At 44.4% G+C, this 24,245-nt stretch overlaps 1 protein-coding gene across 1 annotated transcript in view; it reads right to left on the minus strand.

Annotated features, from left to right (window-relative positions):
* Window positions 1-24,245, minus strand: part of ralgapa2 (Ral GTPase activating protein catalytic subunit alpha 2) — a 730,448-nt gene that overhangs the window by 277,230 nt on the left and 428,973 nt on the right. The window contains 1 exon segment of the mRNA XM_038805980.1: window positions 319-477. Coding sequence (XP_038661908.1) covers window positions 319-477 — 159 coding nt within the window.

The raw sequence follows: 24,245 nt of genomic DNA on the forward strand, positions 1-24,245 counted from the left end.
AGACATGAACAGTATGGGAAAGAGGAGGAGAATGGGATTATGTGGAAAGCTCTAACAAAGAGCTGGTAAGGATGCAATGGGCCAAACGGTCTCTTTTTATGAAGAAATCTTGCGATCCTCCAAGAACAGTAGCTCTTGATTCCTGGCCAGCCCTCATTTCATACAGCAGTGCACACCATCAAACTTCACTTTTACTTAGAAATTAATCAGGGAACTTCCTGCCAGAACAACACTGCCTGGTGATTTAACAGGGACTAAAAGAACCACATTGTACAATATGCTGCAGCTTTCAATAAATCATAATGAATTTATACTTACTTCTGGCTTCTTTAAAATTTGAATGTAGAACATGCAATTTTTCATTGGATAGATGACGATTAAGACATCGCCAAAATCCGTAGGAATGATGCCCTTGCGGTAGTCCCTTGTGTGTTCAGACCAGATGATGTGAACTTCGTCATTTCCCAGGTGACGGAGCTGCAGTGCAAATTGGTTCTTGATTAATTGTAGTGCAGTGATCAGTGCTTTATTACGAGGTCAACATCCCTAAATTTAATTAATTTGCCTCAAAGGTTGTAATTTCATAATATTAAAAGGTGAAAACCTCTTCCAATTAGTTTCCCTGAAATTTTTTGTTGGATATGTTTGTTAAAGAATGACAAATCCTATAATATTTATCAGGACATTTCTGATTAATTTGCAAGCGTAGAATACATTTTATCTGCTTAATTGCTGTACATTGTAATTAAACTGGAGATGGTTATACTCAGAGCATTCACTGGTGCAAATAGTATTCGGTAATATTCACCGAACATGAGGTATTTAAATGCTGAAAACAAAACATCATTATGATTATAGGACATAGAACAGAAATACGATATTCCTGGACAAAGGTAGTGCTTTGTATATTAGAAAGGAGAAAAAGTTACATTGGACGTTAATGCATTATTTCATACTTGTTTTGTTTTGAAATCAATCTCACTTTGAATCAAAAAATTAATGTTTTTAATATTCCTTTTTAGGAGACTGTGTCTGGTCTCACTTGTGATTGCTTTAACTTGGTTACTATATGGCTGGGAGCATCCAGGCAAGATGAAATACACATATTATCTGGATCAAGTCTCTGGTTCAAAATATGTGGCATGATTTGGAGTTATCACTTTTCACTGTGTCTTATTATAGTTGGAGAACATGCATGGTTATCGACAAGCTATTGAAAATGAAAGGTCTCACACTTTATTTCTTACATAAGAATGCTAGAGACAAGATGGCCAGCAACAAAGAAAGCAAGCTGGCAATTAATCAGTTAAGAGATGGAAGATGAGCAGGTAGCTTTTCATGCGTTTTCCACTCAGAAAAACGGATTTGTTTTAAAACTTGATTACTGCACTGTGAGGAGACAGAGCTAATTGGTTAGGACTGCTGAATCTACGGGCGGCAACAGTACTTTCAGCCAATGTATCTGATCCTGGTATTGACTGACTGTTCAATGCTTACAGCCCACCTGATAAAATAAATATATACTGGAGCCTTTTCACAGTTCGGCAGTTATTCTTTTTGCCATACAGGTGGAGATTAACAAAAAATTTAGAGTTTGGTCTTTTGAAGAACATTTGCATCACACTCAAGTCCAGAGTAAAAGCATTAATTGGGGACCTGTGCCAGAACGTAATTTTTTTTTACTGCTTTGTAACAGGTTCCGTAAGTTAAATGAGTAACAATGTGATTTATTCATCTGCTGTCATTTGCCTTTAGCTTCTGCTAATTTAATTTCTCTATAAACCCGGTTTGTAATTGTAGCCTGAAAGTGTTATTTGGCCGTCAGCCGGAGAGAATTAGTGCAAATGACAGTAACTCTGTGGTCCACAATCCCAGATTACTTTGCGCACAAGGTCAGAAATATTTGGACTGCACCTAATTAGCAATTTAACATAGCAACTCTGGTGCCTGGATTTTATTTTCTACTGACGTGAACAGCGTACTTTATTATAAAAATTCTCAGAAAAACCTGTGTTGACCTCCAGCCCTTCCAGAAACATGCAAAATCTGGTGCTGGCAGCAAGCTTATTTCCAGTAGCAACAGCAACAAAATAACATTGGCAGTACAATGGCTATATTGCACAAGTGCTTGGATGCTGATTTAATCATGATACTCAACACATCATTCAACCATTTTGTTTCTTTTCCTTCCATTATTTAATCGTTCCATTACTGAATAAGGCAATACATGCTGGGGTATAGATCCACGAGCAGTAGCCTACTGGCATCTAGTGGCTTTTCATAATGCCCGAGTATCCATGTATTATTTAACTAGAGGGCGATTATAGCTGCTAAACCACTTTATTATCCTGACCACACTTACGTACTTCCAGCAAATAAGTATTGGACAATTATGGAGCACAAGAACTTTGTTTGATCTTTCTTCTTTCTTCTACTTTATGGATGCACAAAATAATGCGGTATGAAAACCACTAATTCACTGAGATCAGCTATTTCATAACCCCATTTCTTACTCTCAATAAAGTAACAGATATAGGGTTTTAGTCACATTTTAATCTTGCATCATTCACCTTATGTGGACCTTCCAAAAATTCCTGATTCTCCTTTGTGAATAATAATCTATGGCACGAATAGTCAACACCAAGAAACACAAGATTCTGTTGTCCTAAGAAAACAACAGGCTCCTTGGTTAATTAGGCATGTTCCACACAACCTATTTACTCATCTGAACGGTGGCTGTAGTTATTTTGCAGGCTGAGAGTCGGGCGACTAGCACACCACTGATGATACTGGTCAAGGCACAGCGCCCAACAGCCTGACCTCCCTCGTGCTAATTGCATTATAAAGCCAGCTGGCTCAAGAATGGAGTCGTCAATTTGATTGAAAAATTCCTGCTGTCAAGTAGGCATGGTGGCCCTGTTACTCAGTGACTCTGGAGCCTGACCACCCTCTTTGTTTGTGCTACAGTGTGCTCTTCCTCAACAACTGAGTTTTATTTGTAAATTAACGAAGAAAGCTCTTGGAAGAATAGCACTGCCTGTAGACTGATAATGTGTGCCTTTCATTCGGCTCCACTCTTACTGTAACTCTGCCAATTTGTTTCCCTGCTCCAGTCCTGCCTCAGGCTAAAACAGCCTTGTAAGACATAAGTGCAATTACAGTTCGTGGAGCCAAATGAATTGTGCAAATCCAATAGCACAGCTCTGTCACAGCTTGCAACCCCTGTTGCTGCTAAAAATCCAATCTAACAAAGCTAACAAATTTCCACTATAAGAGCACAGGGTTCAGCATGGGGTTGGAGGCACACAAGAAAAATGAGAGCTTACTACGACTAAACATTTTTTGATCAGCTAAATCGTCTCAGCAGTTTTTGCAGCTCATTTTTTTAAACCATTTACTGTGATTTGGTGAGATAGAGTCAGAGGACTGTAGCATGCTGATGCACAAATTGATTTTCATTTTAGTATATGCTCTGATCAAAAGTTTACGATAATGATGCCAGATGTTGCAGTACCATGGAACAGCAAGACCCACATCTTTCGTAAGGCAATTTAATAAAGCCTTGATGACATACGATTCATATGAAGCTTTGGACGCAATTACAATTATTCCAACAATTTACAGAAATTAATTTCTACTGAACTTTGCTACATAAAAATACTTGTACTTCATTATACACTGGCCCTTTTGAAAAGCTATTTAAACATTACCACCTAAAAATATGATTCATCACGAAATTCGGCATTTCTGGGTTAATATTACAGCAATGTAGTCACCATTCATATACGTCCGGGATCCTTTCCAAACACATATCAACACTTGTTAAAATTAAATTCCAGTTAGATAAACTTTCAAATTATTTATTTTTCTTTGGAAAACATCATTGCAATAGAATTTCTAAAAAAAAGGTTTACTTTTGAATTTTACCACGGTACCTTGATAGTTCACCTTTACAAGAGAAATTGCAAAAATAGATTTACCCACTAAAAATGAACACTTTCATAAATACCGTTCTATTATGTAACTTCTATGAGATACAATGCTAACAGCAGCCAACATGTCCCTCTTTCATACTTGAAAAGCAGATTGGTTAGCTTTAGCATGACATTTGAATAGGTTTGGCTCTCTGATCCTGGAGACACAGGGCTGTGTGTAGGATAGGAAGCACCATTTTGTGATCAGGACATGAGCAGGTGGTTTTGAGAGGGGAACAGTCATTTTCTAAATAGGACATGCAGCCAGCATGTGTCAAAGGTCATTTTATCTTCAAAAGCATCAGCTTGTTGCTTATAATAATTATGGGGCTTCAGATATAATAACTCTAAATATTGACATTTCTGCTTTTTAACTAGATTCCGTTTGGGGAGTGAGGAAGTGAAACAATTCCTGCACAATATTATTTTCTTACAAAAATGTCAAATGTACTGCCACAGGAAGAGAATGCCACATTCTAAAAGAATGCCTGGAACATAACTAAGAAGAAATCAATTGGCATATGCTGCATAAGTGCTTAGTTTTGTACTGCACCTCTCCCTTTCAAAACTGCTGTCAGAGTCACATTAAAAACGCTTCTGTTCTTGCAAACCCACTGTCTCATCTTTAATCTCCCTTTCCTCCCCAAGTATTCCGACTTCTACAGTCGCGTCCATCTTTCCTGCCATTTCTTGTTTCAATCTCTCCAATTAGGTTTCCACCCATTGTAGACCAAAAGCACCCGAATCAAAGTTACAAATAACAGTGCCTGTGACCATGGTGCACTCTCTCTCATTCACCTCTGTGCAGCTTTTGACACGGTTGACTAAACTATTCTACTCCAAATCATCTCCTCCGTCTTAAAACTCATTGGGCCTGCTTTGGCTTGGTTCCAACTCTTACCAATCAAATTATTGCCAGACCATCTCTAGTAATGCCTCCTTTTTCTACATGTTGTTCCCTCCTTGTCATGATATGCAAACATGCAACCAATGAACACTCAGAATAGGACACAACCAATGGGCAGTCAGGACAATCAGGTGGCATCACCACAAGGGGGTATGACATAAACACTATAAAAGTGATGAGGCACTCACACCCTACCTCTTTCCACAGACAGATATCTAGAGAGTTAGACAGGGTTGATCAGCAGCATCACACCCCAGCACGTGGCTTAGAACAAGCTGGTACAGTTAGACTGAGTTACTACAGTTAGATTAGCAGAGAGTCAAACTCATTTGAGAACTGTGTTAATAGTTCAATAAACACGCTGAACTCATTTCAGAGTCTGGAGCATCCTTTAGTTAAGACTGCATCAAGCAGCAGCCTGTGTTATCCGAAGCAGCATAACACAACATGATACCATGAGTGACTGTTCAATCTATTCAGTTCAATTCAGCAAGATCCGCGACAACCAGCTACTGAATACAGGCACAATGGGCAGGATTCAGGCTCCTCATCAGCTCAGGACTACCGGCAATTTTAGTGCCAACTGGCGATCATTCAAGGAGAAATTTCAACTATACGTGGAAGCATCCGACCAGCGACCAATGCTCGGAAGACAGCTCTTCTACTCACCACTGCGATAGAGATCTTCAACTCATTTCACTTTTACGAAGGGCAAGACAAAATGAAGTACCAAACCATCCTGGACAAATTCGACAGCCACTGCGAGGTGGACACCAAAAAATCTTTTGAGCGCTACATCTTCAAGCAGAGGATGCAAGGTAAAGACAAATCCTTCAACTCCTATCTAACTAACCTTAGACTGCTCGCATAATCCTGCAACTTTGGTGATATCACTGACTCCATGATCAGAGACCAAATCGTTTTTGGAGTCCACTCTGATCCTCTGCGAGAGCAATTGTTGAAAATCAAGCGCATGACCCTGCCAGTCGCGATTGAAATGTGTACTGTGCATGAGTACTCTAAAAATCGCTATTCACAGTACAAAACGGCAGAAAGTGAAAAACAAGCCTCCCACAAGGTGGAGAATGCTCAGGCCATCTCCCGGATGCAGCGTCCACATTGACGAAAGCGGCCATTTTGCACGCACTTCCCGGGGCCCGACTCAAGCGCAATGCGATCGTGAACACGGAGCAGCCGTAAACTGCACTGCGCAGGTGCAGACGTCCAAGAACCGCACTGCGCATGCGCAACAACGTACTGAGCGTCATGATGCCGACGTCATGACATGAGCGAACTGCGGCACCGCCATTTAAAAAAAAACTGCCCTGCAAGAGGCAACCGTTGTTTAAACCATGGGAAACCAAACCACTATGCAGCCCTGTGCGCTCCCAATTCCGACCGTGGTGCATCAGAAGTGTGCAACACCGAATGCGTGACTCTGATCTAGGCAGTGCAACGGATCCAGATGATGAATACCTGGACAACACTTACCGAATGGAATAATTACGAAGTGTGAATACGCCACACCGGAGACATCGCAAGTCCAATCAATCCTGGCCGTGGATTCCGAGGACGAATGGCATGCAGTGATGAAGGTCAACCACTGCCCCATCCAGTTCAAACTGGATACCGGTGCCTCCGCCAACCTGATTTCGCAGGTGGATTTCAAGAGAATCAAGAAGCCCCCCCACAATCCTTCCAGCTGCCTACAAACTCCTGGACGACAATGGAAACGCAATCAAGGCACTGGGGTCCTGCCATCTGCAGGTGTCCAGCCGACACACACAAGCAAGCTTACGCTTCGAGATTGTTAAACCAGACAGGACGTTCCTGCTAAGTGCGCACGCCTACTGGCAACTGAACCTCATTCAAAGGGTCTACACCACGACGCCGTCCCATTCGGATCTTCCGGCCAGCATCGACGACATCCTAACCCAGTACCCAGATGTATTTAGCGGGATGGGCACGCTGCCGTACGAGTATAAGATTCTACTGTGGCCTGATGTCAAGCCAGTGGTCCACGCACCACGACGTGTCCCTGCTCCACTGAGAGAGCGCCTGAAGGCAGAGCTTACGAGTCTACAACAAAAAGGTATCATTTCCAGGGTCACTGAACCAACCGACTGGGTCATCTCGAAGGTGTGCGTAAAGAAGCCTTCAGGGGACCTACGCATCTGCATTGACCTTAAGGATCTAAACAAAAACATTATGCGGGAACATTACCCCATCCTGCAGTGGGAAGAAATCACAAGTGAGATGGCACACGCGCTTCTTCACAAAATTGGACGCATCCCAAGGATTTTGGCAAATTCAACTTGAAGAATCCAGCAGAAGGCTCTGCACCTTCAACACGCCTTTTGGCAGATTCTGCTACAACCACCGAATGCCATTTGGCATCATCTCGGCATCAGAGATTTTCCATTGCATCATGGAACAGATGATGGAGGGAATAGAAGGGGTTCGTGTCTACGTTGACGATATCATAATCTGGTCCACAACCCCAGAGGAACATGTGTCGCGACTCAAGAAAGTATTCCGACGCATACATGAACATGGCCTCAAGCTAAACAGGTCCAAGTGCTGTTTTGGGAAATCCACGTTGAAGTTCCTGGGCGATCAGATGTCGCAACACGGTGTGCGCCCGGACACATACAAAATTAAAGCCATCGAGGCAATGAAAGTCCCCGAGGACAAGAAGGCAGTACTGCGCTTCCTGGGAATGTTCAATTTCCATGGCAAGTTCATCCCGAATTTGGCCACACACACCACGGCCCTACGCAACCTGGTGAAAAAAATCAATCGCCTTTGAGTGGAAGGCGGCAGCACCAAACAGAGTGGCTGGAGCTGAAAGCCAAGCTCACCACTGCACCCGTCCTTGCATTCTTTGACCCAGACCGAGAGACCAAGATATCCACAGATGCGAGTCAGGATGGCATTGGGGCGGTGTTGCTTCAAAGAGACGACATGTCATCCTGGGTACCAGTAGCAGACGCGCCACGGGCAATGACACCCACAGAGACCAGATATGCGCACATTAAGGAGGAGTGTTTAGGTCTTCTCACTGGCATCCTCAAATTTCATGATTATGTCTATGTCTTGCCAACATTTACTGTTGAGACGGATCATAGGCCTCTGGTCCATATCATCCAAAAGGACCTGAACGACATGACGCCTCGTTTGCAGAGAATTCTGCTCAAACTCCGGAGGTATGATTTCAATTTGGTGTACACACCTGGCAAGGAGCTCATCATCGCCGATGCATTGTCCCGCTCCGTCAACTCACCCGGGGAACCACTGGAGATCATCCAGCACATTGAATTGCAGGTACAACTGTGTGCAAGCACTCTCCCGGCAATAGATGAGAAAATCATTCTGATCCAAGAAGAGACGACCAACCTGTTGCAGCGAGTCATTCACAACCTCAGCAATGGCTGGCAGAAAGGGCAAAGCATTCAATTCTACGTCAAGGACGACCTGACGCTGATCAACGGCATCCTGCTCAAGCTGGACAGGATAGTCATCCCGCTACGTCTCCAGAACATGGTGCTGCGGTAGATTCATCAGGGACACCTGGGCGCAGAAAAGTGCAGGCGTAGGGCCCGGCAAGCTGTCTACTGGCCCGGCATCAACCAGGACATCACGGACATGGTCCTGAACTGCAAAACCTGTCAGAGGTTCCAACCAGCGCAGATCAAGGAGACGCTCCAACCACATGACATAGAGACCTCTCCGTCGTCCAAGGTTGGATTGACCTATTCCACGTGAATTGGTTGCGACTATATCTTAATCATCGATTACTTTTCAAACTATCCTGAGGTGCTGAAGCTGCCAGACCTCACCTCACAGACCGTCATCAAAGTGTGTAAAGAGACATTCTCACCGCTTGGCATCCCGAAAACCGTCATGAGCGACAATGGCCCGTGCTTTCACAGTCGAGAATGGTCCACGTTTGGCAAGAGCTACAATTTCAGGCATGTCATCTCCAGTCCGCACTATCCGCAGTCCAATGGCAAAGTAGAAAAAAGGTGCACATCGTTAAGCAGCTCATCCGCAAGGCCTCGGACTCCGTGTCCGACATACACCTTGCACTACTTGGGCGAGACCCTTGTCCGCTGGCATTTCGCCAGCTCAACTGTTGACGAACAGGGACCTGCGGACAATGCTTCCAGCCATACACCTGCCCAACCTTGATCACCTCCCGGTGCTGCAGAAGATGCAGCAGCTTTGCGGTAGCCAGAAGAAGGGCTATGACGCACATGCCACCGATCTGGGCGTGCTATCCCCGGCAGGCACAGTCAGGATCAAGATACCGGATGATGGGTGGTCTGCTCCGGCTGTCGTTGTTCGACAAGCCGTGCCCAGATCCTATGTCATACATAGGGCTGATGGCTCCATTGTGCAAAGGAATCAAAGGGCACTGCGAAAAGTTGCTTGCCCACAACCACTTTCCCCTCCATTTTCACATGTCGAATTGCCACCCCCAGACACCTCGAACCACGAGGCCACCAGTCGTGCCTCCCACTCGCCTATCAAGACACTGTCATCCACTCCACCACCTCTCTGGCGGTCGACAAGCATCAGATGCAAGCCTCAGAGACTGGACTTATGAGCATTTGTTTTGTTTGTTCTGTTCTGTATTCCTCAGTCAGTAACATTACACAGACACATTCACATGTATATACATCTAAAAAAAACGGGGGAGATGTCATGATATGCAAACATGCACCCAATGAACATTCAGAATAGGACACAACCAATGGGCAGTCAGGACACTCACAGGTAGCATCACCACAAGGGGGCATGACATAAACACTATAAAAGGGATGAGGCACTCACACCCTACCTCTTTCCACAGACAGACATCTAGAGGGTTCGACAAGATTGATCAGCAGCATCACACCCCAGCATGTGACTTAGAACAAGCTGGTACAGTTAGACTGAGTTACTACAGTCAGATTAGCAGAGAATCAAACTCATTTGAGAACTGTGTTAATAGTTCAATAAACACGTTGAACTCATTTCAGAGTCTGGAGCATCCTTTAGTTAAGACTGCATCAAGTAGCAGCCTGTGTTATCCGAAGCAGCATAACACAACACTCCTCTTTATCATCTGTATACTGCCATTGGTTATATCATCTGCAAACATGTGAAGTAGAAACACCAATATAGCTGTGTCAAAGAAACTGCTTTTGTGCTGTGAATTCTATATTTCCACAATATTAAGCCTACTCTCCCATCTTTTCCCTATAGCCCTGCAAAATTTTGCTTTTCAAATAATTATCCAATTCTCTTTTGAAAGCCTCAATTTATCCTGACTCCATCCACTCTCAGATAGTTTCCCCTCATGTCGCCATTGCTTCTTTTGCCAAATACCTTCTGCATCACCAACGGAAACAGTTTCGCCTTAAATACTCTGTACAGACACCCCATGATGGGTGGCACGGTGGCACAGTGGTTAGCACTGCTGCCTCAGCACCAGGGTCAAGTTCAATTCCCGACTTGGGTCACTGTCTGTGTGGAGTCTGCACATTCTTCCTGTGTCTGCGTGGGTTTCCACCGAGTGCTCCAGTTTCTTCCCACAAGTCCCGAAAGACGTGCTGTTCGGTAATTTGGACATTTTGTATTCTCCCCCTGTGTACCTGAACAGGCGCCGGAGTGTGGCACTAGGGGATTTTCACAGTAAATTCATTCAGTGTTAATATAAGCCTACTTGTGACAATAATAAAGATTAAAATTAAAGATTAAAAAGCCAAAAGTAAAAGAAAACTGCAGAATACCATCATAGTCCAAACTTAATTCAGTCCTAGTCCTTCAGCTTTCACAAATGCCTCTGCCATCTCAAAATAGTAATCTCTGAGATATGCATGATCTTCATCTTCGCACAGTAGACCACCCCAAACGTCACGTTCCTTTCGCCTTTGGTTTCAACCGGAGTGACCGATGGGCCCTGTCCAACCCGTAGAGGGGTTCTCCTCCTCCTCCCCCATCAACTTAGCGAACATCTCCACAAAATAATCCGTAGGCCAGCGGCTCTTCAGCCCCTGATGCAGTCCCACGATCCTTAGATTCTGCCTTTGATCCGTTCTCCAGGTCCTCCACCTCGTCTCAGTCTTTTGTTACTCTCCACCCCCTCTGCAACTCTTCTCCTATGGAGGTGAGCTGGTCGCTGTGCTGTGACAATGCCTCCTCCACTCCTTCAACACCTCTCCTCGCTCCCGGACTACCGTCGGCGTCTTTGCCAAAGCTTCCTTCATCGAAGCGAAAGGTCTCATCCACCCACTCTTTGAGTGATGTCATCATTTCCATTTGATGCTTATCAATGTGTTTCGAAAACAGGCGCTCTCTCCTGCCATCACTTCAGCCAACGTATCCACCGTAATGGTTGTGGCCCCACTTAGCGAGCTTACTCCTGCCGTCCTTCCACCTGCTAAACTGCCCACCAAACTCGCCGACGGACATTCGCTTGCCCCCTTTTTCCCTGTATCCTTTTTCTGGGTTTTCAACATCCTTTAGTTGCCTTAAGCTTTCCCATGAATGATCAAAAGAAATTCTCCCCAAAAACTCCCCAAAGGGATAAATGAACAAAACAAATGCTCTAGCAGGAGCCACGAAACGTGCAACCTTTACCTGTAGGGCACCACCGGAAGCCCCCTTTGGAAGCATTTCATCTGGGCTTGATTCCTTATTCACTTTAATTACAGACAGCCAATCCAATACCGCCTCATTCATTTTAAACCCTTCACATATCTGAACTATTGCCTCTTTCATTGTAATCTGGATAGCATCTGCTTCCTTGGTAAAGACAGGTGCAAAGTATTAATTTAATAACTCAACCACGTGCCCTGCTCCCATACACAAATCCCTTTACCTGTCCCTAATTAGCCTCACTCACTCTTCTTATCACTTACTACTTCTATAGACTTTTGAATTCCCTCTAATGTTAGCTGCAAGTTTCTTCAGATACTGTCTGTTTATTTGTCTTGCTTTTACAATTACCCTCTGAACCTTATATATTCAGCCTAGATCTGAACTAGATTATCCACCTGACATGTCATAAGCACACTTTTTCTGCTTCATCTTAATCTCTGCTGCCATCCAGGGAGCTCTGGATTTGTTTGCTCTATATTTCTCCTTCATGTGAACATACCTTGACAGTACTTAAACAATTACAGTTTTGGCTACGCACCTTTGATTCAAATTTAACTGGGCCAGATCCATTCTTACCCCACTGAAGTTGGCTTTCCTCCAATCAATTATTCTTACTCTGGATTGCACTCTTTCTCCAGCACTGTAATGTTCCCCTAAATCAATATTGCTACCTCTCCTCCTTTTCCCATCTTTCTGGAACATCACGGGAGGGATTCTCTGTTTCTGAGACGAAGTGTTGATTCCGACGCAGAATTTGTAGAGTTCTACGACAGCAAAACTGTGGTCCACTGGGACCGATTCAGCTACTATTGAGGGGCTAGCACTGGCACCATATGGAACACAATAGATTCCAATGAAAAACGGTGCAGGATTCGCCGGTTTTGCGATGGACACTCAGGAGGCTGCCAAGCTGCAGCCCCATATACACACTTCACTCCCCACACACACTATCCCAGCCAACAAGATGGCAGCAAGACATGTGGCCCCACTTTTCGCGGATGCAGAACTCAAGAACCTCCTGGGCACCGTGGAGAAGAGGCGTGGTGACCCTGTGCCCTGGTAGGAGGCTGCCAGCCGCTGCCATTCACTGTGCCTGGGCGCAGGTGGCAGAGGCCGTAAGCGCCATTGGCAACACTGTTCGGACTGGCCAGCAGTGCTGAAAAAAACAGCACGACCTCCTCAGGGCGGCCAGAGTGAATAGGCAACACTGTGAAACGTGCAACTGGCACTAACCCATGTCCCCTTACCTGCCCCCCCCCCGGAGTGTGGCCGAACCCCCATTTTGCACCACATGCCAGCACCCATACCAGCTGTCATGACTGGGTGCCCTAGCCACTGAGGCCACCAGCTACCCACTACTTGTGCTGCATGTGTCAGACTGTCGAACACAATCATTTTCTGTTTCCCCCTCCCCTGCCCACCAAGGAGAAGGCCGCCCACAGCCGCTGGGAATGGAAGACGACAGGAGGGGGCCGGCTGGATCTGTGGCCCCTAACCATGGCAAAGCAGAGGTCCCTGGACATGGCCGACGGCCTGGAGGAAAGGTCGCCGGGTGGGGTCTGGCCGAATGCGAGGAAATGAGACCCCGCTTGGTTTCAGTTCCCCATGACACATGCGGAAACGGCACCTGCCCCCACACCACCCTCACCCCCGCCCTACAGCAGAACTCCACAAATTCCACATCAAGTTCATTTTATGGCATAAATAATGTAAACCTGAATTGTCAAATCCTTTGAAAGCACTGATCGGAAGAATATAGGCTGAACATAGACCTGCCATTAGTGGGCTTTACACGTTGCTATATCCAGTCAAATTAAACCTGGAATTATAAGGAAAGGTGAAGTTATTACCAGAACAGTTAAAAAGTGTAATATTTAATTGTACTTCTGACACAGATAAATCATTACACTTCCCATCCACGATTAAGTTTTGTGAAAATGGTAATACGACAGAAGAAAGAGCTGCAAGCTATATATGATTCATTTTTGGAGTCTTCAAGATAGTTTGTTCAACAATTTAAAGGTTTGAGTTCGAGAAGGCCTCAGGTTAGATTTCTGGTTGACCCATTAAATTGCTACGGCAGATTGCTTGACACCTTATTGATGAGAAACGGCAACTTCTTAGTGGAAACGATTGAAGGTGACAGATTGAAAGTAATTCTCAAAGAGGAAATACTTGAATTTGAGGGTTGTGTTATGTGAGAAGTATTCAGACAAGATTACTCTCCTTTGTCTGATTTCTATGTTCAGATAATCTCTTTTGTTCTATTCTTCAACACAAAATCAAAGTATAGATCTGCTCTGACTTAAGAATCACATTAAGCTCACATTTAAGAATCGATATTTTCATTCACAACTTATTACTTTAGTTTTCAAGTAACTAGTAGAAACAAAGCATATAACGGCTTATTGATTGCATTTTTCACAGAACGAGTTGATTTTGGTTGTTAAAAGGAATATCACTTATCTTATCATAGAATTTACAATGCAGAAGGAGGCCATTCGGTCCATCAAGTCTGCACCGGCTCTTGGAAACAACATCCCACTTCAGCCGACACCTCCACTCTATCCCCGTAAACCAGTAACCCCACCTCACCTAAGGGCAATTTATCATGGCCAATCAACCTAACCTGTACATCTTTGGACTGTGGGAGGAAACCGGAGCACCGGAGGAAACCCACGCAGACACGGGGAGAATGTGCAGACTCCGCACAGACAGTGATCCAGCCGGGAATCGAACCAGGAACCCTGGAGCTGTGAAGCAACTGTGCTAACCACTGTGCTACCATGCTGCCCCTTATAACACTGCTTTTTTCATTATTCAACAGAGATTATTGAATTTTGTTCAATACTCAATACTATTAAATAATGCACAAATAATAATCATCGCTTCTTGTCACAAGTAGGCTTCAATGAAGCAACTGTGAAAAGCCCCTAGTCGCCTGTTCAGGGAGGCTGGTACGGGAATTGAACCCGCGCTGCTGGTCTTGTTCTGCATTACAAGCCGGCTGTCTTAGCCCACTTTGCTAAACCAGCCCCTATAATAATTGCTTACTGTCACAAGTAGGCTTCAATTAAGTTACTGTGAAAAGCCCCTAGTCGCCACATTCCGGCGCCTGTTTGGGGAACATAGAACATACAGTGCAAAAGGAGGCCATTCCACCCATCGAGTCTGCACCGACCCACTTAAGCCCTCACTTCCACCCTATCCCTGTAACCCAATAACCCCTCTTAACCTTTTTGGTCACTAAGAGCAATTTTCATGGCCAATCCACCTAACCTGCACGTCTTTGGACTGTGGAAGGAAACCGGAGCACCCGAAGGAAACCCATCAGACACGGGGAGAATGTACAGACTCCGCACAGACAGTGACCCAGCGGGGAATCGAACCTGGGACCCTTGCGCTGTGAAGCCACAGTGGTATCCAGTTGTACTACCCGGGGAGCCGGTGCGGGAATTGAACCCACGCTGCTGGCCTTGTTCTGCATTACAAGCCAGCTGTTTAGCCCACTGTGCTAAACCTGCCCCTAACGGGCATCATGGTGCGCACTGGGTTAGCCCTGCTGCCTCATGGCGCTGAGGTCCCAGGTTCGATACCGGCTCTGGATCACCGTGCAAACATTCTCCCTGTGTTTGCGTGGGTTTCGCCCCCGCAACCCTAAGATGTGCAGGCTAGGTGGATTGGCCACGCTTAATTGCCCCTTAATTGGAACAAAATGAATTGGGTACTCTAAATTTATATTTAAAAAAATAATGCACAAATAGCGTGAGTATTAACAGGGATATGCAAAATAAATGCACTATACTGGAGCTGAAAATTAAGGAGAGGGGAATGACGACTGGATCCGAATGTGATGTGGATGCTGAGATGAACATGTAGAGTAAAGAAAGAGAACAAAATCAGGAACCAATACATCAGGGGGTCAGAAAAGGTTGTGGGAGCATCGAGGAAAGTAGTGAGAAGAGGTTTAAATGGTATGGTCATCTGTTGGGGTGGGGGGGAAGAGAGAAAATACTTTCAGAAATTGTTCTTGTGAAAGGAACATATGGATGAGATGAATAAGGTGACAGCTTTCTCCTGGAGATATTTGTGTCTTTGCCGATGAACTTTAAAGCGACTGAATTCGATCATCTGGCCACGACAAGACATTGGATCTTTACAGGGGAAGATGGGCAAAGATATTGAGACAGGGACCTTTGATCTTTTGAGAAGATTACCAGAAAGTCAGGAAGAATTATCGAATGGTACATTCTTTTAAAGACAGCAAAATCTCAGATCATGAATTTGATTAGTGATCCTTATAGACCTGATAAACATTCAACAAATTCAAAACAAGGATTTCTGGGAGAGGGCAAAGAGATTACCACCAAGCATAATGGAGCGATGCAGAGTGGAAGACACACTGCCTGCACAGAATATTTGGAAAAAGTTCACTAGAGACTACATCGAACAGATAAGTGCAAAGATGATTTAGGATTGTGAAATTCTAAAAATTACAGAAGGACCTGGGATACCGGTGAGTGTAGAGAAGTAATTTCTAACTTGTAACTGACAGAGAGTGTATATGATACAATTGCACTGAAGAACAGGGTCCGAAGACTAGCTCAGCTACTTGACAAACAACTTGACAAGGAATGGTCAATATGGCCTGAAGAGGACAGAAACAAGCTCCAGAGAGAAACTGACTTCAAGACAATCAAGATGATAAAGGCCATGAGCAAAATTAAAGTAACAGTAAAAAGAATTTTGGATTGGGACAAATTAAAGCTTGGGAGAAATAATACCTAAAAACATTTGTGGATAATTTTTAAGTGCATGCATAATCGATTGCTTTAATTATATATACTGGTGTGCTAAGAATCCGGAAATTAACAGTAATCCTAATGAAATTAACAGTAATTACTGGGCGGCAAATATAGCCATGATTAGGAAGTGGGTAGTGGGGGAGGGGTCGGTGCGGCAACGAGTAGAGGTAGCATCTTGTAAGGACACGGGTTTAGGGGCATTGGTCATGGCACCTCTGCCGTTCTTTCTGGCTCGGTACTCCACAAGCCCCGCGGTAGTGGTGGCCCTGAGAGTCTGGGGGCAGTGGAGGAACCAAGTGAGAGCGGAGGCAGCATCGGTTTTGGGCTCCAATCTGTAGCAATCATCGGTTTGCCCCAGGAAGACTGGATGGAGGGTTTTGGGGATGGCAGAGCGCAGGGATCGGGAGGATGGGAGATCTGTTTATAGATAGGAGCTTCCCCGGTTTGAGGGAGTTAGAAAAGTTTGAGTTGACGGGAGGGACTGGGTTTAGGTATCTGCAGATTCGGGACTTCTTGCGAAGGCAGGTTCCAACCTTCCCATTCCTACCGCCACGGGGGATACAAGATCGGGTAATTTCTAGCGTATAGGTGGGAGAGGGGAAGGTCTCCGATAACTTTAAAGAACTCATGGAGTCAGAGGAAATGCAGACAGAGGAGCTAAAGCACAATTGGAAGGATGAATTAGGGGGAGAGATAGAGGCAGGTCTCTGGCGGATGCGTTAAGCAGGGTCAACACGTTCACATCTTGTGCCAGGCTCAGCCTGATACAATTTAAGGTCGTTCACCGGGCACGCATGACGGATGAGCACGATTTTTGGGATAGAAGACTGGTGTACAAGGTGTGCGGGAGGGCCAGCGACCCATGTTCACATGTTTTGGACATGTTCAAAGCTTAGGGGATTCTGGCAGGGGTTTGCAGATATCATGTCCATGGTGTTAAAAGCAAGGGTGGCACCGAGTCTAGAGGTGGCGATTTTCAGAGTGTTGGAGGTCCCGGGAGTCGAAGGGGCAAGAGAGACCGACATCTTGGCCTTTGCCTCCTTGGTAGACCAGAGACGGATACTGTTAGCATGGTGGGAACCCCAAAAATCAGTGATGGGGTCGATGACATGGCTGGCTTCCTCAGTCTTGAGAAAATCAAGTTCGGCCGAAGAGGGTCAATGCTAGGGTTCGTCTGGAGGTGGCAGCCGTTTGTCGACTTCTTTAGAGAAAATTAACTGTCAGCAGAGGGCGGGGGGGGGGGGGGGGGGGGGGGGGGGGGGGGGGGAAGAGGGGGTGTTTAGTCCAGATTACTGTTCAAGGAAGGTGGGACCTGTGAAGAAGGTTCACTATGTTTATAGTTTGTATGTGGTTTACTGTTATAAAATCACAAATGCCTTAATCAAATATTTTACCAAAAAGAATACCTTAAAATCAAACATCTATGTCTGTCTATAACCCTTGATGAAAAGGAGCTACCTGGTAGTACTTCACTTCATTACCACTGATGAGTTCCTAATGAAACAAAATAAAAGCAAAATACTGCAGGTGTGGGAAATCTGAAATAAAAAGCAGAAAATGCTGGGAAGACTCTCAGGTCTGGTCGCATCACTGGAAAGAGAAACAGAATGAATATACCAAATGCACATGACTCTTTTTATGAAGAAGTCATACAGACTTGAAGCAATAACTATTTCTCCCTGCACAGATGCTCCGTTTCTGTACCTTTGTTTTTGTACCAACATCTGCAATACTAAATCATCTCCACATGCCTATCTCATCATGTAAAGTCAACACCCCGGAAAATGAAGTAACCAGCATCCATATTCAGCTCACACATCTCCGTGAAGGAATGCCTCATTGGAGTTTTCATTCTGGACTCTGAAAACCACGTGAAACACAATTTCCTCTCTGTGGTATCTGTACTGTAAACTTTTTCTTTATCCCTGTTTGACTGTACAAGTGCAAAGGGGCAACGCTGTGACCCTCCTCCTGCATTAATGTGCAAATAAACTAACCCTCTAAGTTCATCCTATCTCAGGATTATTGTGAGGTTATTAATAGAAATTGAAACCATGAAGTTTGAGAATATGCCATCAAGAAGCAAGTCAAAACACCTTTCCAATAACGGATGGGTCGTAAGAGGGTAAACCCCTCATGTGTGTAACAGATCCACTGTTACCTACTTAAATATCTCCAGCAAGTTTATCTCCCCTCCTGCACATTGGCAATCTCTTGAGACCCCAAGGGTCTATCCTTCCTCAACACCCCCTTGCATACATTGCCTCCAGTAACCAGGGCCAACTTTCAAAAATATATTGCTGAAACCAAATGTACCCGCCATCTTTATCGAATGATCCTGTGCTGTCAGATCTGCCATTAACATAGTTAAACTGTGAGGAGACACAAGCATTTGCTTTTGTCCTCCATCACAAACACAACAGCTGTCTTGTTGCTGGTTCCAACCTTTCTTTGACGCCATCTCAAGAGTGCATCTTGATGCCCTTTTCAATTGGAAACGGAGTTTGAAAACCTTTCCTTCACAAACACTACTTTTTATACCTCCATAAGTACTGCTTTGCCCTCCACCTCAGCCCATTATTTCTACCATCTACAGTCTGAATTGTTCCAAATGTTCGACTGTCACCGTCCTATATTTGAAAGGTCCCAATTGTTACGATCCCCGAAGGGAAATTGTAAACCAAAATGATCAAATTTACCAAATAATAATAATCTTTATTGTCACAAGGAGTACATTAATACTGAAAAGAAGTTACTGTGAAAAGCATCTAGTCGGCACATTCCGGCGCTGTTCGGGTACACGGAGGGAGAATTCAGAATGTCCAATTCACCTAACAGCACGTCTTTCGGGACTTATGGGAGGAAACCCACGCAGACACGGGAGAACGTGCAGACTCCGCACAGTGACCCAAGCCGGGAATTGAACCCGGGTCCCTGACACTGTGAAGCAACAGTGTTAACCACTGTGCTACCGTGCCCCACATGAGGAAATTACCAACAAGATTTAATTTTTGTAACTTTTACTTTGCTGTTAATGAGAACTAATACAAATTAAACATGAATTAACATACTTGAAAGATACTTGAAATTAAAAACAGCCAATTTAGCTATAGTTAGTACGACAAAGATACATTTTACACAACCATTAACACCCACATTACTCTCTGCAAACCATGGGCAATTTCACATGTTTATCAAGTCAATCGATTTGACAATCAAGTTGCGATCACCAGCAAGCATATTCCATCCAATGTCCCCAGATACAATTAGCACCGACACGGTGCATGTCAACTAACCTTTGCTCACTTAGCTCATGTCAGTTTTGATGGTGCAGCTTCCTAGGGCTCATTTTCAACTGACCAACTAACAATATCCTGTTAAGATCTGGCCCATTGATACAAGCTCTCATGCTCTTTTACATCCCTGAGCTACTCCCACCTTTTTTACGATTTAGTCCATTTTAGTTTGCTGATACATTGCTTCCCCAAAAGCTACTGGAGTTCTACTTTTCTTCTTACTGGAAAACAGAAAACCAATCCTTTTTGTGGAGTTTGCTGGCTTCTCCTCAAACAAATCTTGTCTTTCTTACTCTGTATCTGTGTTTTGTGTTTCTTTTGATACTGATTTCAGGTCAAGGACACATGGACCAGTATTTCTTATCAAAAGAAAATTACAATTGGCACAGTCAAAATTTATTCAAACTCTTAAAAGTCCTTTTCAAACATTCATTAAAAATAATTAGATTCCACAGACATTTCAAAGAAATTAATCTTCAGCTTCTTGGTTCCCCGGTGTCAGATTTGGGGGGCACACGAAAGGTGTGCTGGGGAATCCCTCTCAGAAGTTCGCAGATAAGGGTTTACGCAGCAATTGTCCAGAAGTGCTAACTTCCCCTGGAAGACGGCGCTGGGAACCATCCAACAAAGCGATGTAATTTGCTAACTTTGGATGGGTCGGCCAGTGTTAGACTAATAGTTACTCTGAAAGAGTTAGAAGAAATAAAAACACTTTTAGAATTAGAAGGAACGTGGCTAAGGTGGACTGACCAGCACTGCGAGAGGATACATCAGTGGAAAATCAGTGGGAAGCGCTAAAAAGCGAGATCCTAAATGTACGAAGTAGACATTTTTTCATAAGAGTGGGACTGCAAAATCTAGACCCCCCCGGCTGTCTAGAGGAATACACGGGACGATCAAACAGAAAAAGAAAGCAGAATAATGATAATCTTTATTGCCTCAAGTAGGCTTACATTAACACTACAATTAAGTTACCGTGAAAGGTCCCCAGTCGCCACATTCCGGCGCCTGTTCGGGTACAGAGAGGGAGATTTCAGAATGTCCAATTCACCTAACAGCACGTCTTTCGGGACTGTGGGTGGAAACGGGAGCATCTGGAGGAAACCCGCGCAAACACAGGGAGAACGTGCAGACTCCGCACAGTGTCCCAAGTCATGAATCAAACCTGGAACCCTGGAGCTGTGAAGCAACAGTACTAACCATTGTGCTACTGCGCCGCCCTACAATAGGAACAAAGAACTAGGCACTGCAGATTGCCTAGATGAGTACAGAAAGTGCAGGGACATAAGGATATAAAACAGAGGGCATGAAAAAAGATTAGCAAGTTAAAGTAAACCCAAAGATGTTTTACCGATTTATTAATGGTAAAAGGTTAGTTAAGGAAAATGTAGGACATATCAGAGATGAAAAGGGAACTTGTGTGTAGATGCAGAGGTGGTGGGAAGGGTTTTAAATAAATATTGTTTCCATGTTCATAAAGGAAATGATTGATGCAGATTTAGTAGCCCAGGAGGAACACTGAGATATTGGATGGGATGATCATAAAAGAGAAGGGGTGGAGTCCTTTAAAATTGGTAAGTTGCCAGGGCCAGATGGATTGTTTCTGAGGCTACTGAAGCAGGTCATAGTCATAGAATTTACAGTGCAGAAGGAGGCCATTCGGCCCATCAAGTCTGTACTGGCCCTTGGAAAGACCACCTTACTTAAACCCACACATTTGTCCTATCCCCGTAACCCAGTAACATCACCTAAACTTTTGGACACTAAGGGGCAATTTAGCATGGCCAATCCACCTAACCTGCACATCCCTGGACAGTGGGAGGAAACCGGAGCACCCGGAGGAAACTCACGCAGACTCGGGAAAAAGTGCAAGCTCCACGTAGACAGTCACCCGAGGCCGGAATTGAACCTGGGACCCTAGAGCTGTGAGGCAGCAGTGCTAACCACTGTGTTGGCTATGTTTTGACAGTCGTGACAGGTCAGGGAGGAGACAGCAGATGCTTGGAGGATGATTTCCCAATCCTCACTAGATACAGGGGAGGTACTGGAGGACTGGAGAAATGCAAACATAGTTCCATTGTTTAAAAAGGGATTGAAGGAAATGCCAAATAATTATAGGTCAGTTAGTCTTATGTTGGTGTTGGGCAAATTAGTAGAATCAATCCAGAAAGATGGGATCTAGTGTCACACAGAAAGGCATGGACTAGGAAGGGATAGTCAGCATGGATTTGTTAAAGGAAGTTCATGCTTCACAAATATGATTGAATTCTTTGAGGAAGTGAGAATAAGGGTTAATTAAGGTTGTGCAGTGAATGCTGTGTACACGGATCTTAAGCAAGGCGAAGTATCACACGGCAGATTGGTGAAGAAACTGTAAGCCCATGGGTTACAGGGCAATGTGGCAAACTGGGCAAAATGTTGGCTTAGTAACTGGAAACAAAGGGTAATGGTCAATGGCTGCCCTTGCATTTGGAAATTAATTTCAAGTGGTGTTCCACAGGGCTCGGTGTTGGGACCCCTATATATTAATTTGTGTTACATATTAATGATTTGGATTTGCATGTGGGGAGCATGATTGATAAATTTGTAGACAACACAAAGACTGGCCAAGTGGTGGACAGTAGAGAAGATAGCTATAATCTCAAAAATGATATAGATAGTTGGTGGTGTGGATGGTAAAGTGGCAGATGGAATTTAACAAAGTGAAGTGTGAGGTCATGCACTTAGAGAGGTCAAATAGTTATAGGGAGTACACAATAAATGGGAATATACTAAGAGGGTAGGTGAAGTAAGAGATCATGGTGTACAAGTAGACAGGTCCCTAAAGGCAGTAATTCAATAATAATAATATTTATTGTCACAAGTTGGCTTAGATTAACACTGCAATGAAGTTACTGTGAAAAGTCCCTAATTGCTGCATTCCAGCTCTTGTTCGGGAACACGGAGGGAGAATTCAGAATGTCCAATTCAGCTGACAGTACGTCTTTCAGGAATTGTGGGAGGAAACCAAAGCACCCGGAGGAAACCCACGCAGACACAGGGAGAATGTGCAGACTCCGCACAGACTTTGACCCAAGCCGGGAATCGAATCTTGGCACCTGGCGCTGTGAAGCAACACTGCTACCTACTGTGCTACTGTGCCGCCCAAGTATGTTCAAGTAGACAAGGTTGTAAAGAAAGCATATGGAATGCTCTCCTTCACTGGCAGAGGTATAGAATATAAAGTAAGGATATAATGTTGGGATTGCATAAACCACTGGTGAGGCCAAATCTGGAGTATTGTGTGCAGTTCTGGTCACATTACAGGGAGGAAATAACTGCTCTGGAGAGAGTGCAGAGGAGGGGCTAGGAAAGTGTAGAGATTGGACAGATTGGGGTTATTTTCCTTGGAACAAAGAAGGCTGAAGTGTGACTGAAATGAGGTGTACAAAATTATGGGGGTGGGGGGGGGGGGGGGGGTGAGATAGAGTGGACAGAGTAAAATTGTTTCCCTTGGTGGAGAATTCGAGAACATAGGGACATAGATTCAAGATACGTGGCAGAAGATGCAGAGGGGATGCGAAGAAGAACTTTTTTTACACAGAGGGTAGTGGGTGTCTGGAATTCGCTGCCCAAGTTGGTGGTGGAGGTAGAGACCCTAAACTCTCTTAAAAATACCTGGATCAGCACCTTAAATGCTGTTAGATACAGGACTCTGGACCAGGTGTAGGAAGGTGGGATTAGAAAGGGCATCTGGATGTCCTCAGGCTGGCATAGGCAAGATGGGGCAGATGGCTTCCTTCTGTGTTGCAATTTTTCTACGATTCTAACTTCAGACTATAACTATTTTAAAGATCCAGGCCAAATCATGCATGGGATTCCATCCCCACTCACCCTTCCTTTCCACTGACTTTAGGCACTTACCATCTCTCTGGCCTGTTACTTTCAGTGGGACCTTTAAACTCACCTGCTTTATGGCAGCTAGTACCATAAATAAAGGGGACATGTTCTCCTTTGCTCCGCTTCTTATGGACTTTGATGCTGGAGCCGGAAACGTGCTGCGCTGCCTGAATCTCACCCAGCTTGAGTCGGGAAGGTTAGCCGAGACAGAGCACAGGTAAGTGGGTATGGAGTGGAAATCTGATGCTGACTGTCACTCTGAGGAAGTTATATTATAAATTTTCCTTATTATACTTGTACCAGGTAAGGTCTTGTTCTGCACTAAGTTTTGCTCACCTGTTGCCTCATTCTTTGCAGATCTCCATTTGTCCATGCCCTAAAGCACATTCTTGACCTTAGCTTTCAATTCACTCTCCATCATATATCTGCAACTTCCTCCAGCATTGTTGAATCCTTTTATTTCCATGACTTTTGCATTTTGTGTATCTTTCTTTTGTCCCACCACTGGCAGCAGGATCATCAGTCACACCCTGAAACTCCTTTATCTTCTTCAATCCTTTAAACACCTTTTAAACTCGCACCAGCAATGCAGCTTTCACTCATCTTTCCTATTGTCTTTATTCTTGATGAGCATTTGTTTCCCACACAGCTATCTAAGCAGCACCTTACAACTTTCTGTTAGAAGTACTATGCAGGTTGTTCTTGGATTAGGGAAACAGGCTCACAAAAACCCACC

This window comes from Scyliorhinus canicula, chromosome 1 (genome assembly GCF_902713615.1).
Source record: "Scyliorhinus canicula chromosome 1, sScyCan1.1, whole genome shotgun sequence".
Taxonomy (NCBI): Eukaryota; Metazoa; Chordata; class Chondrichthyes; order Carcharhiniformes; family Scyliorhinidae; genus Scyliorhinus; species Scyliorhinus canicula.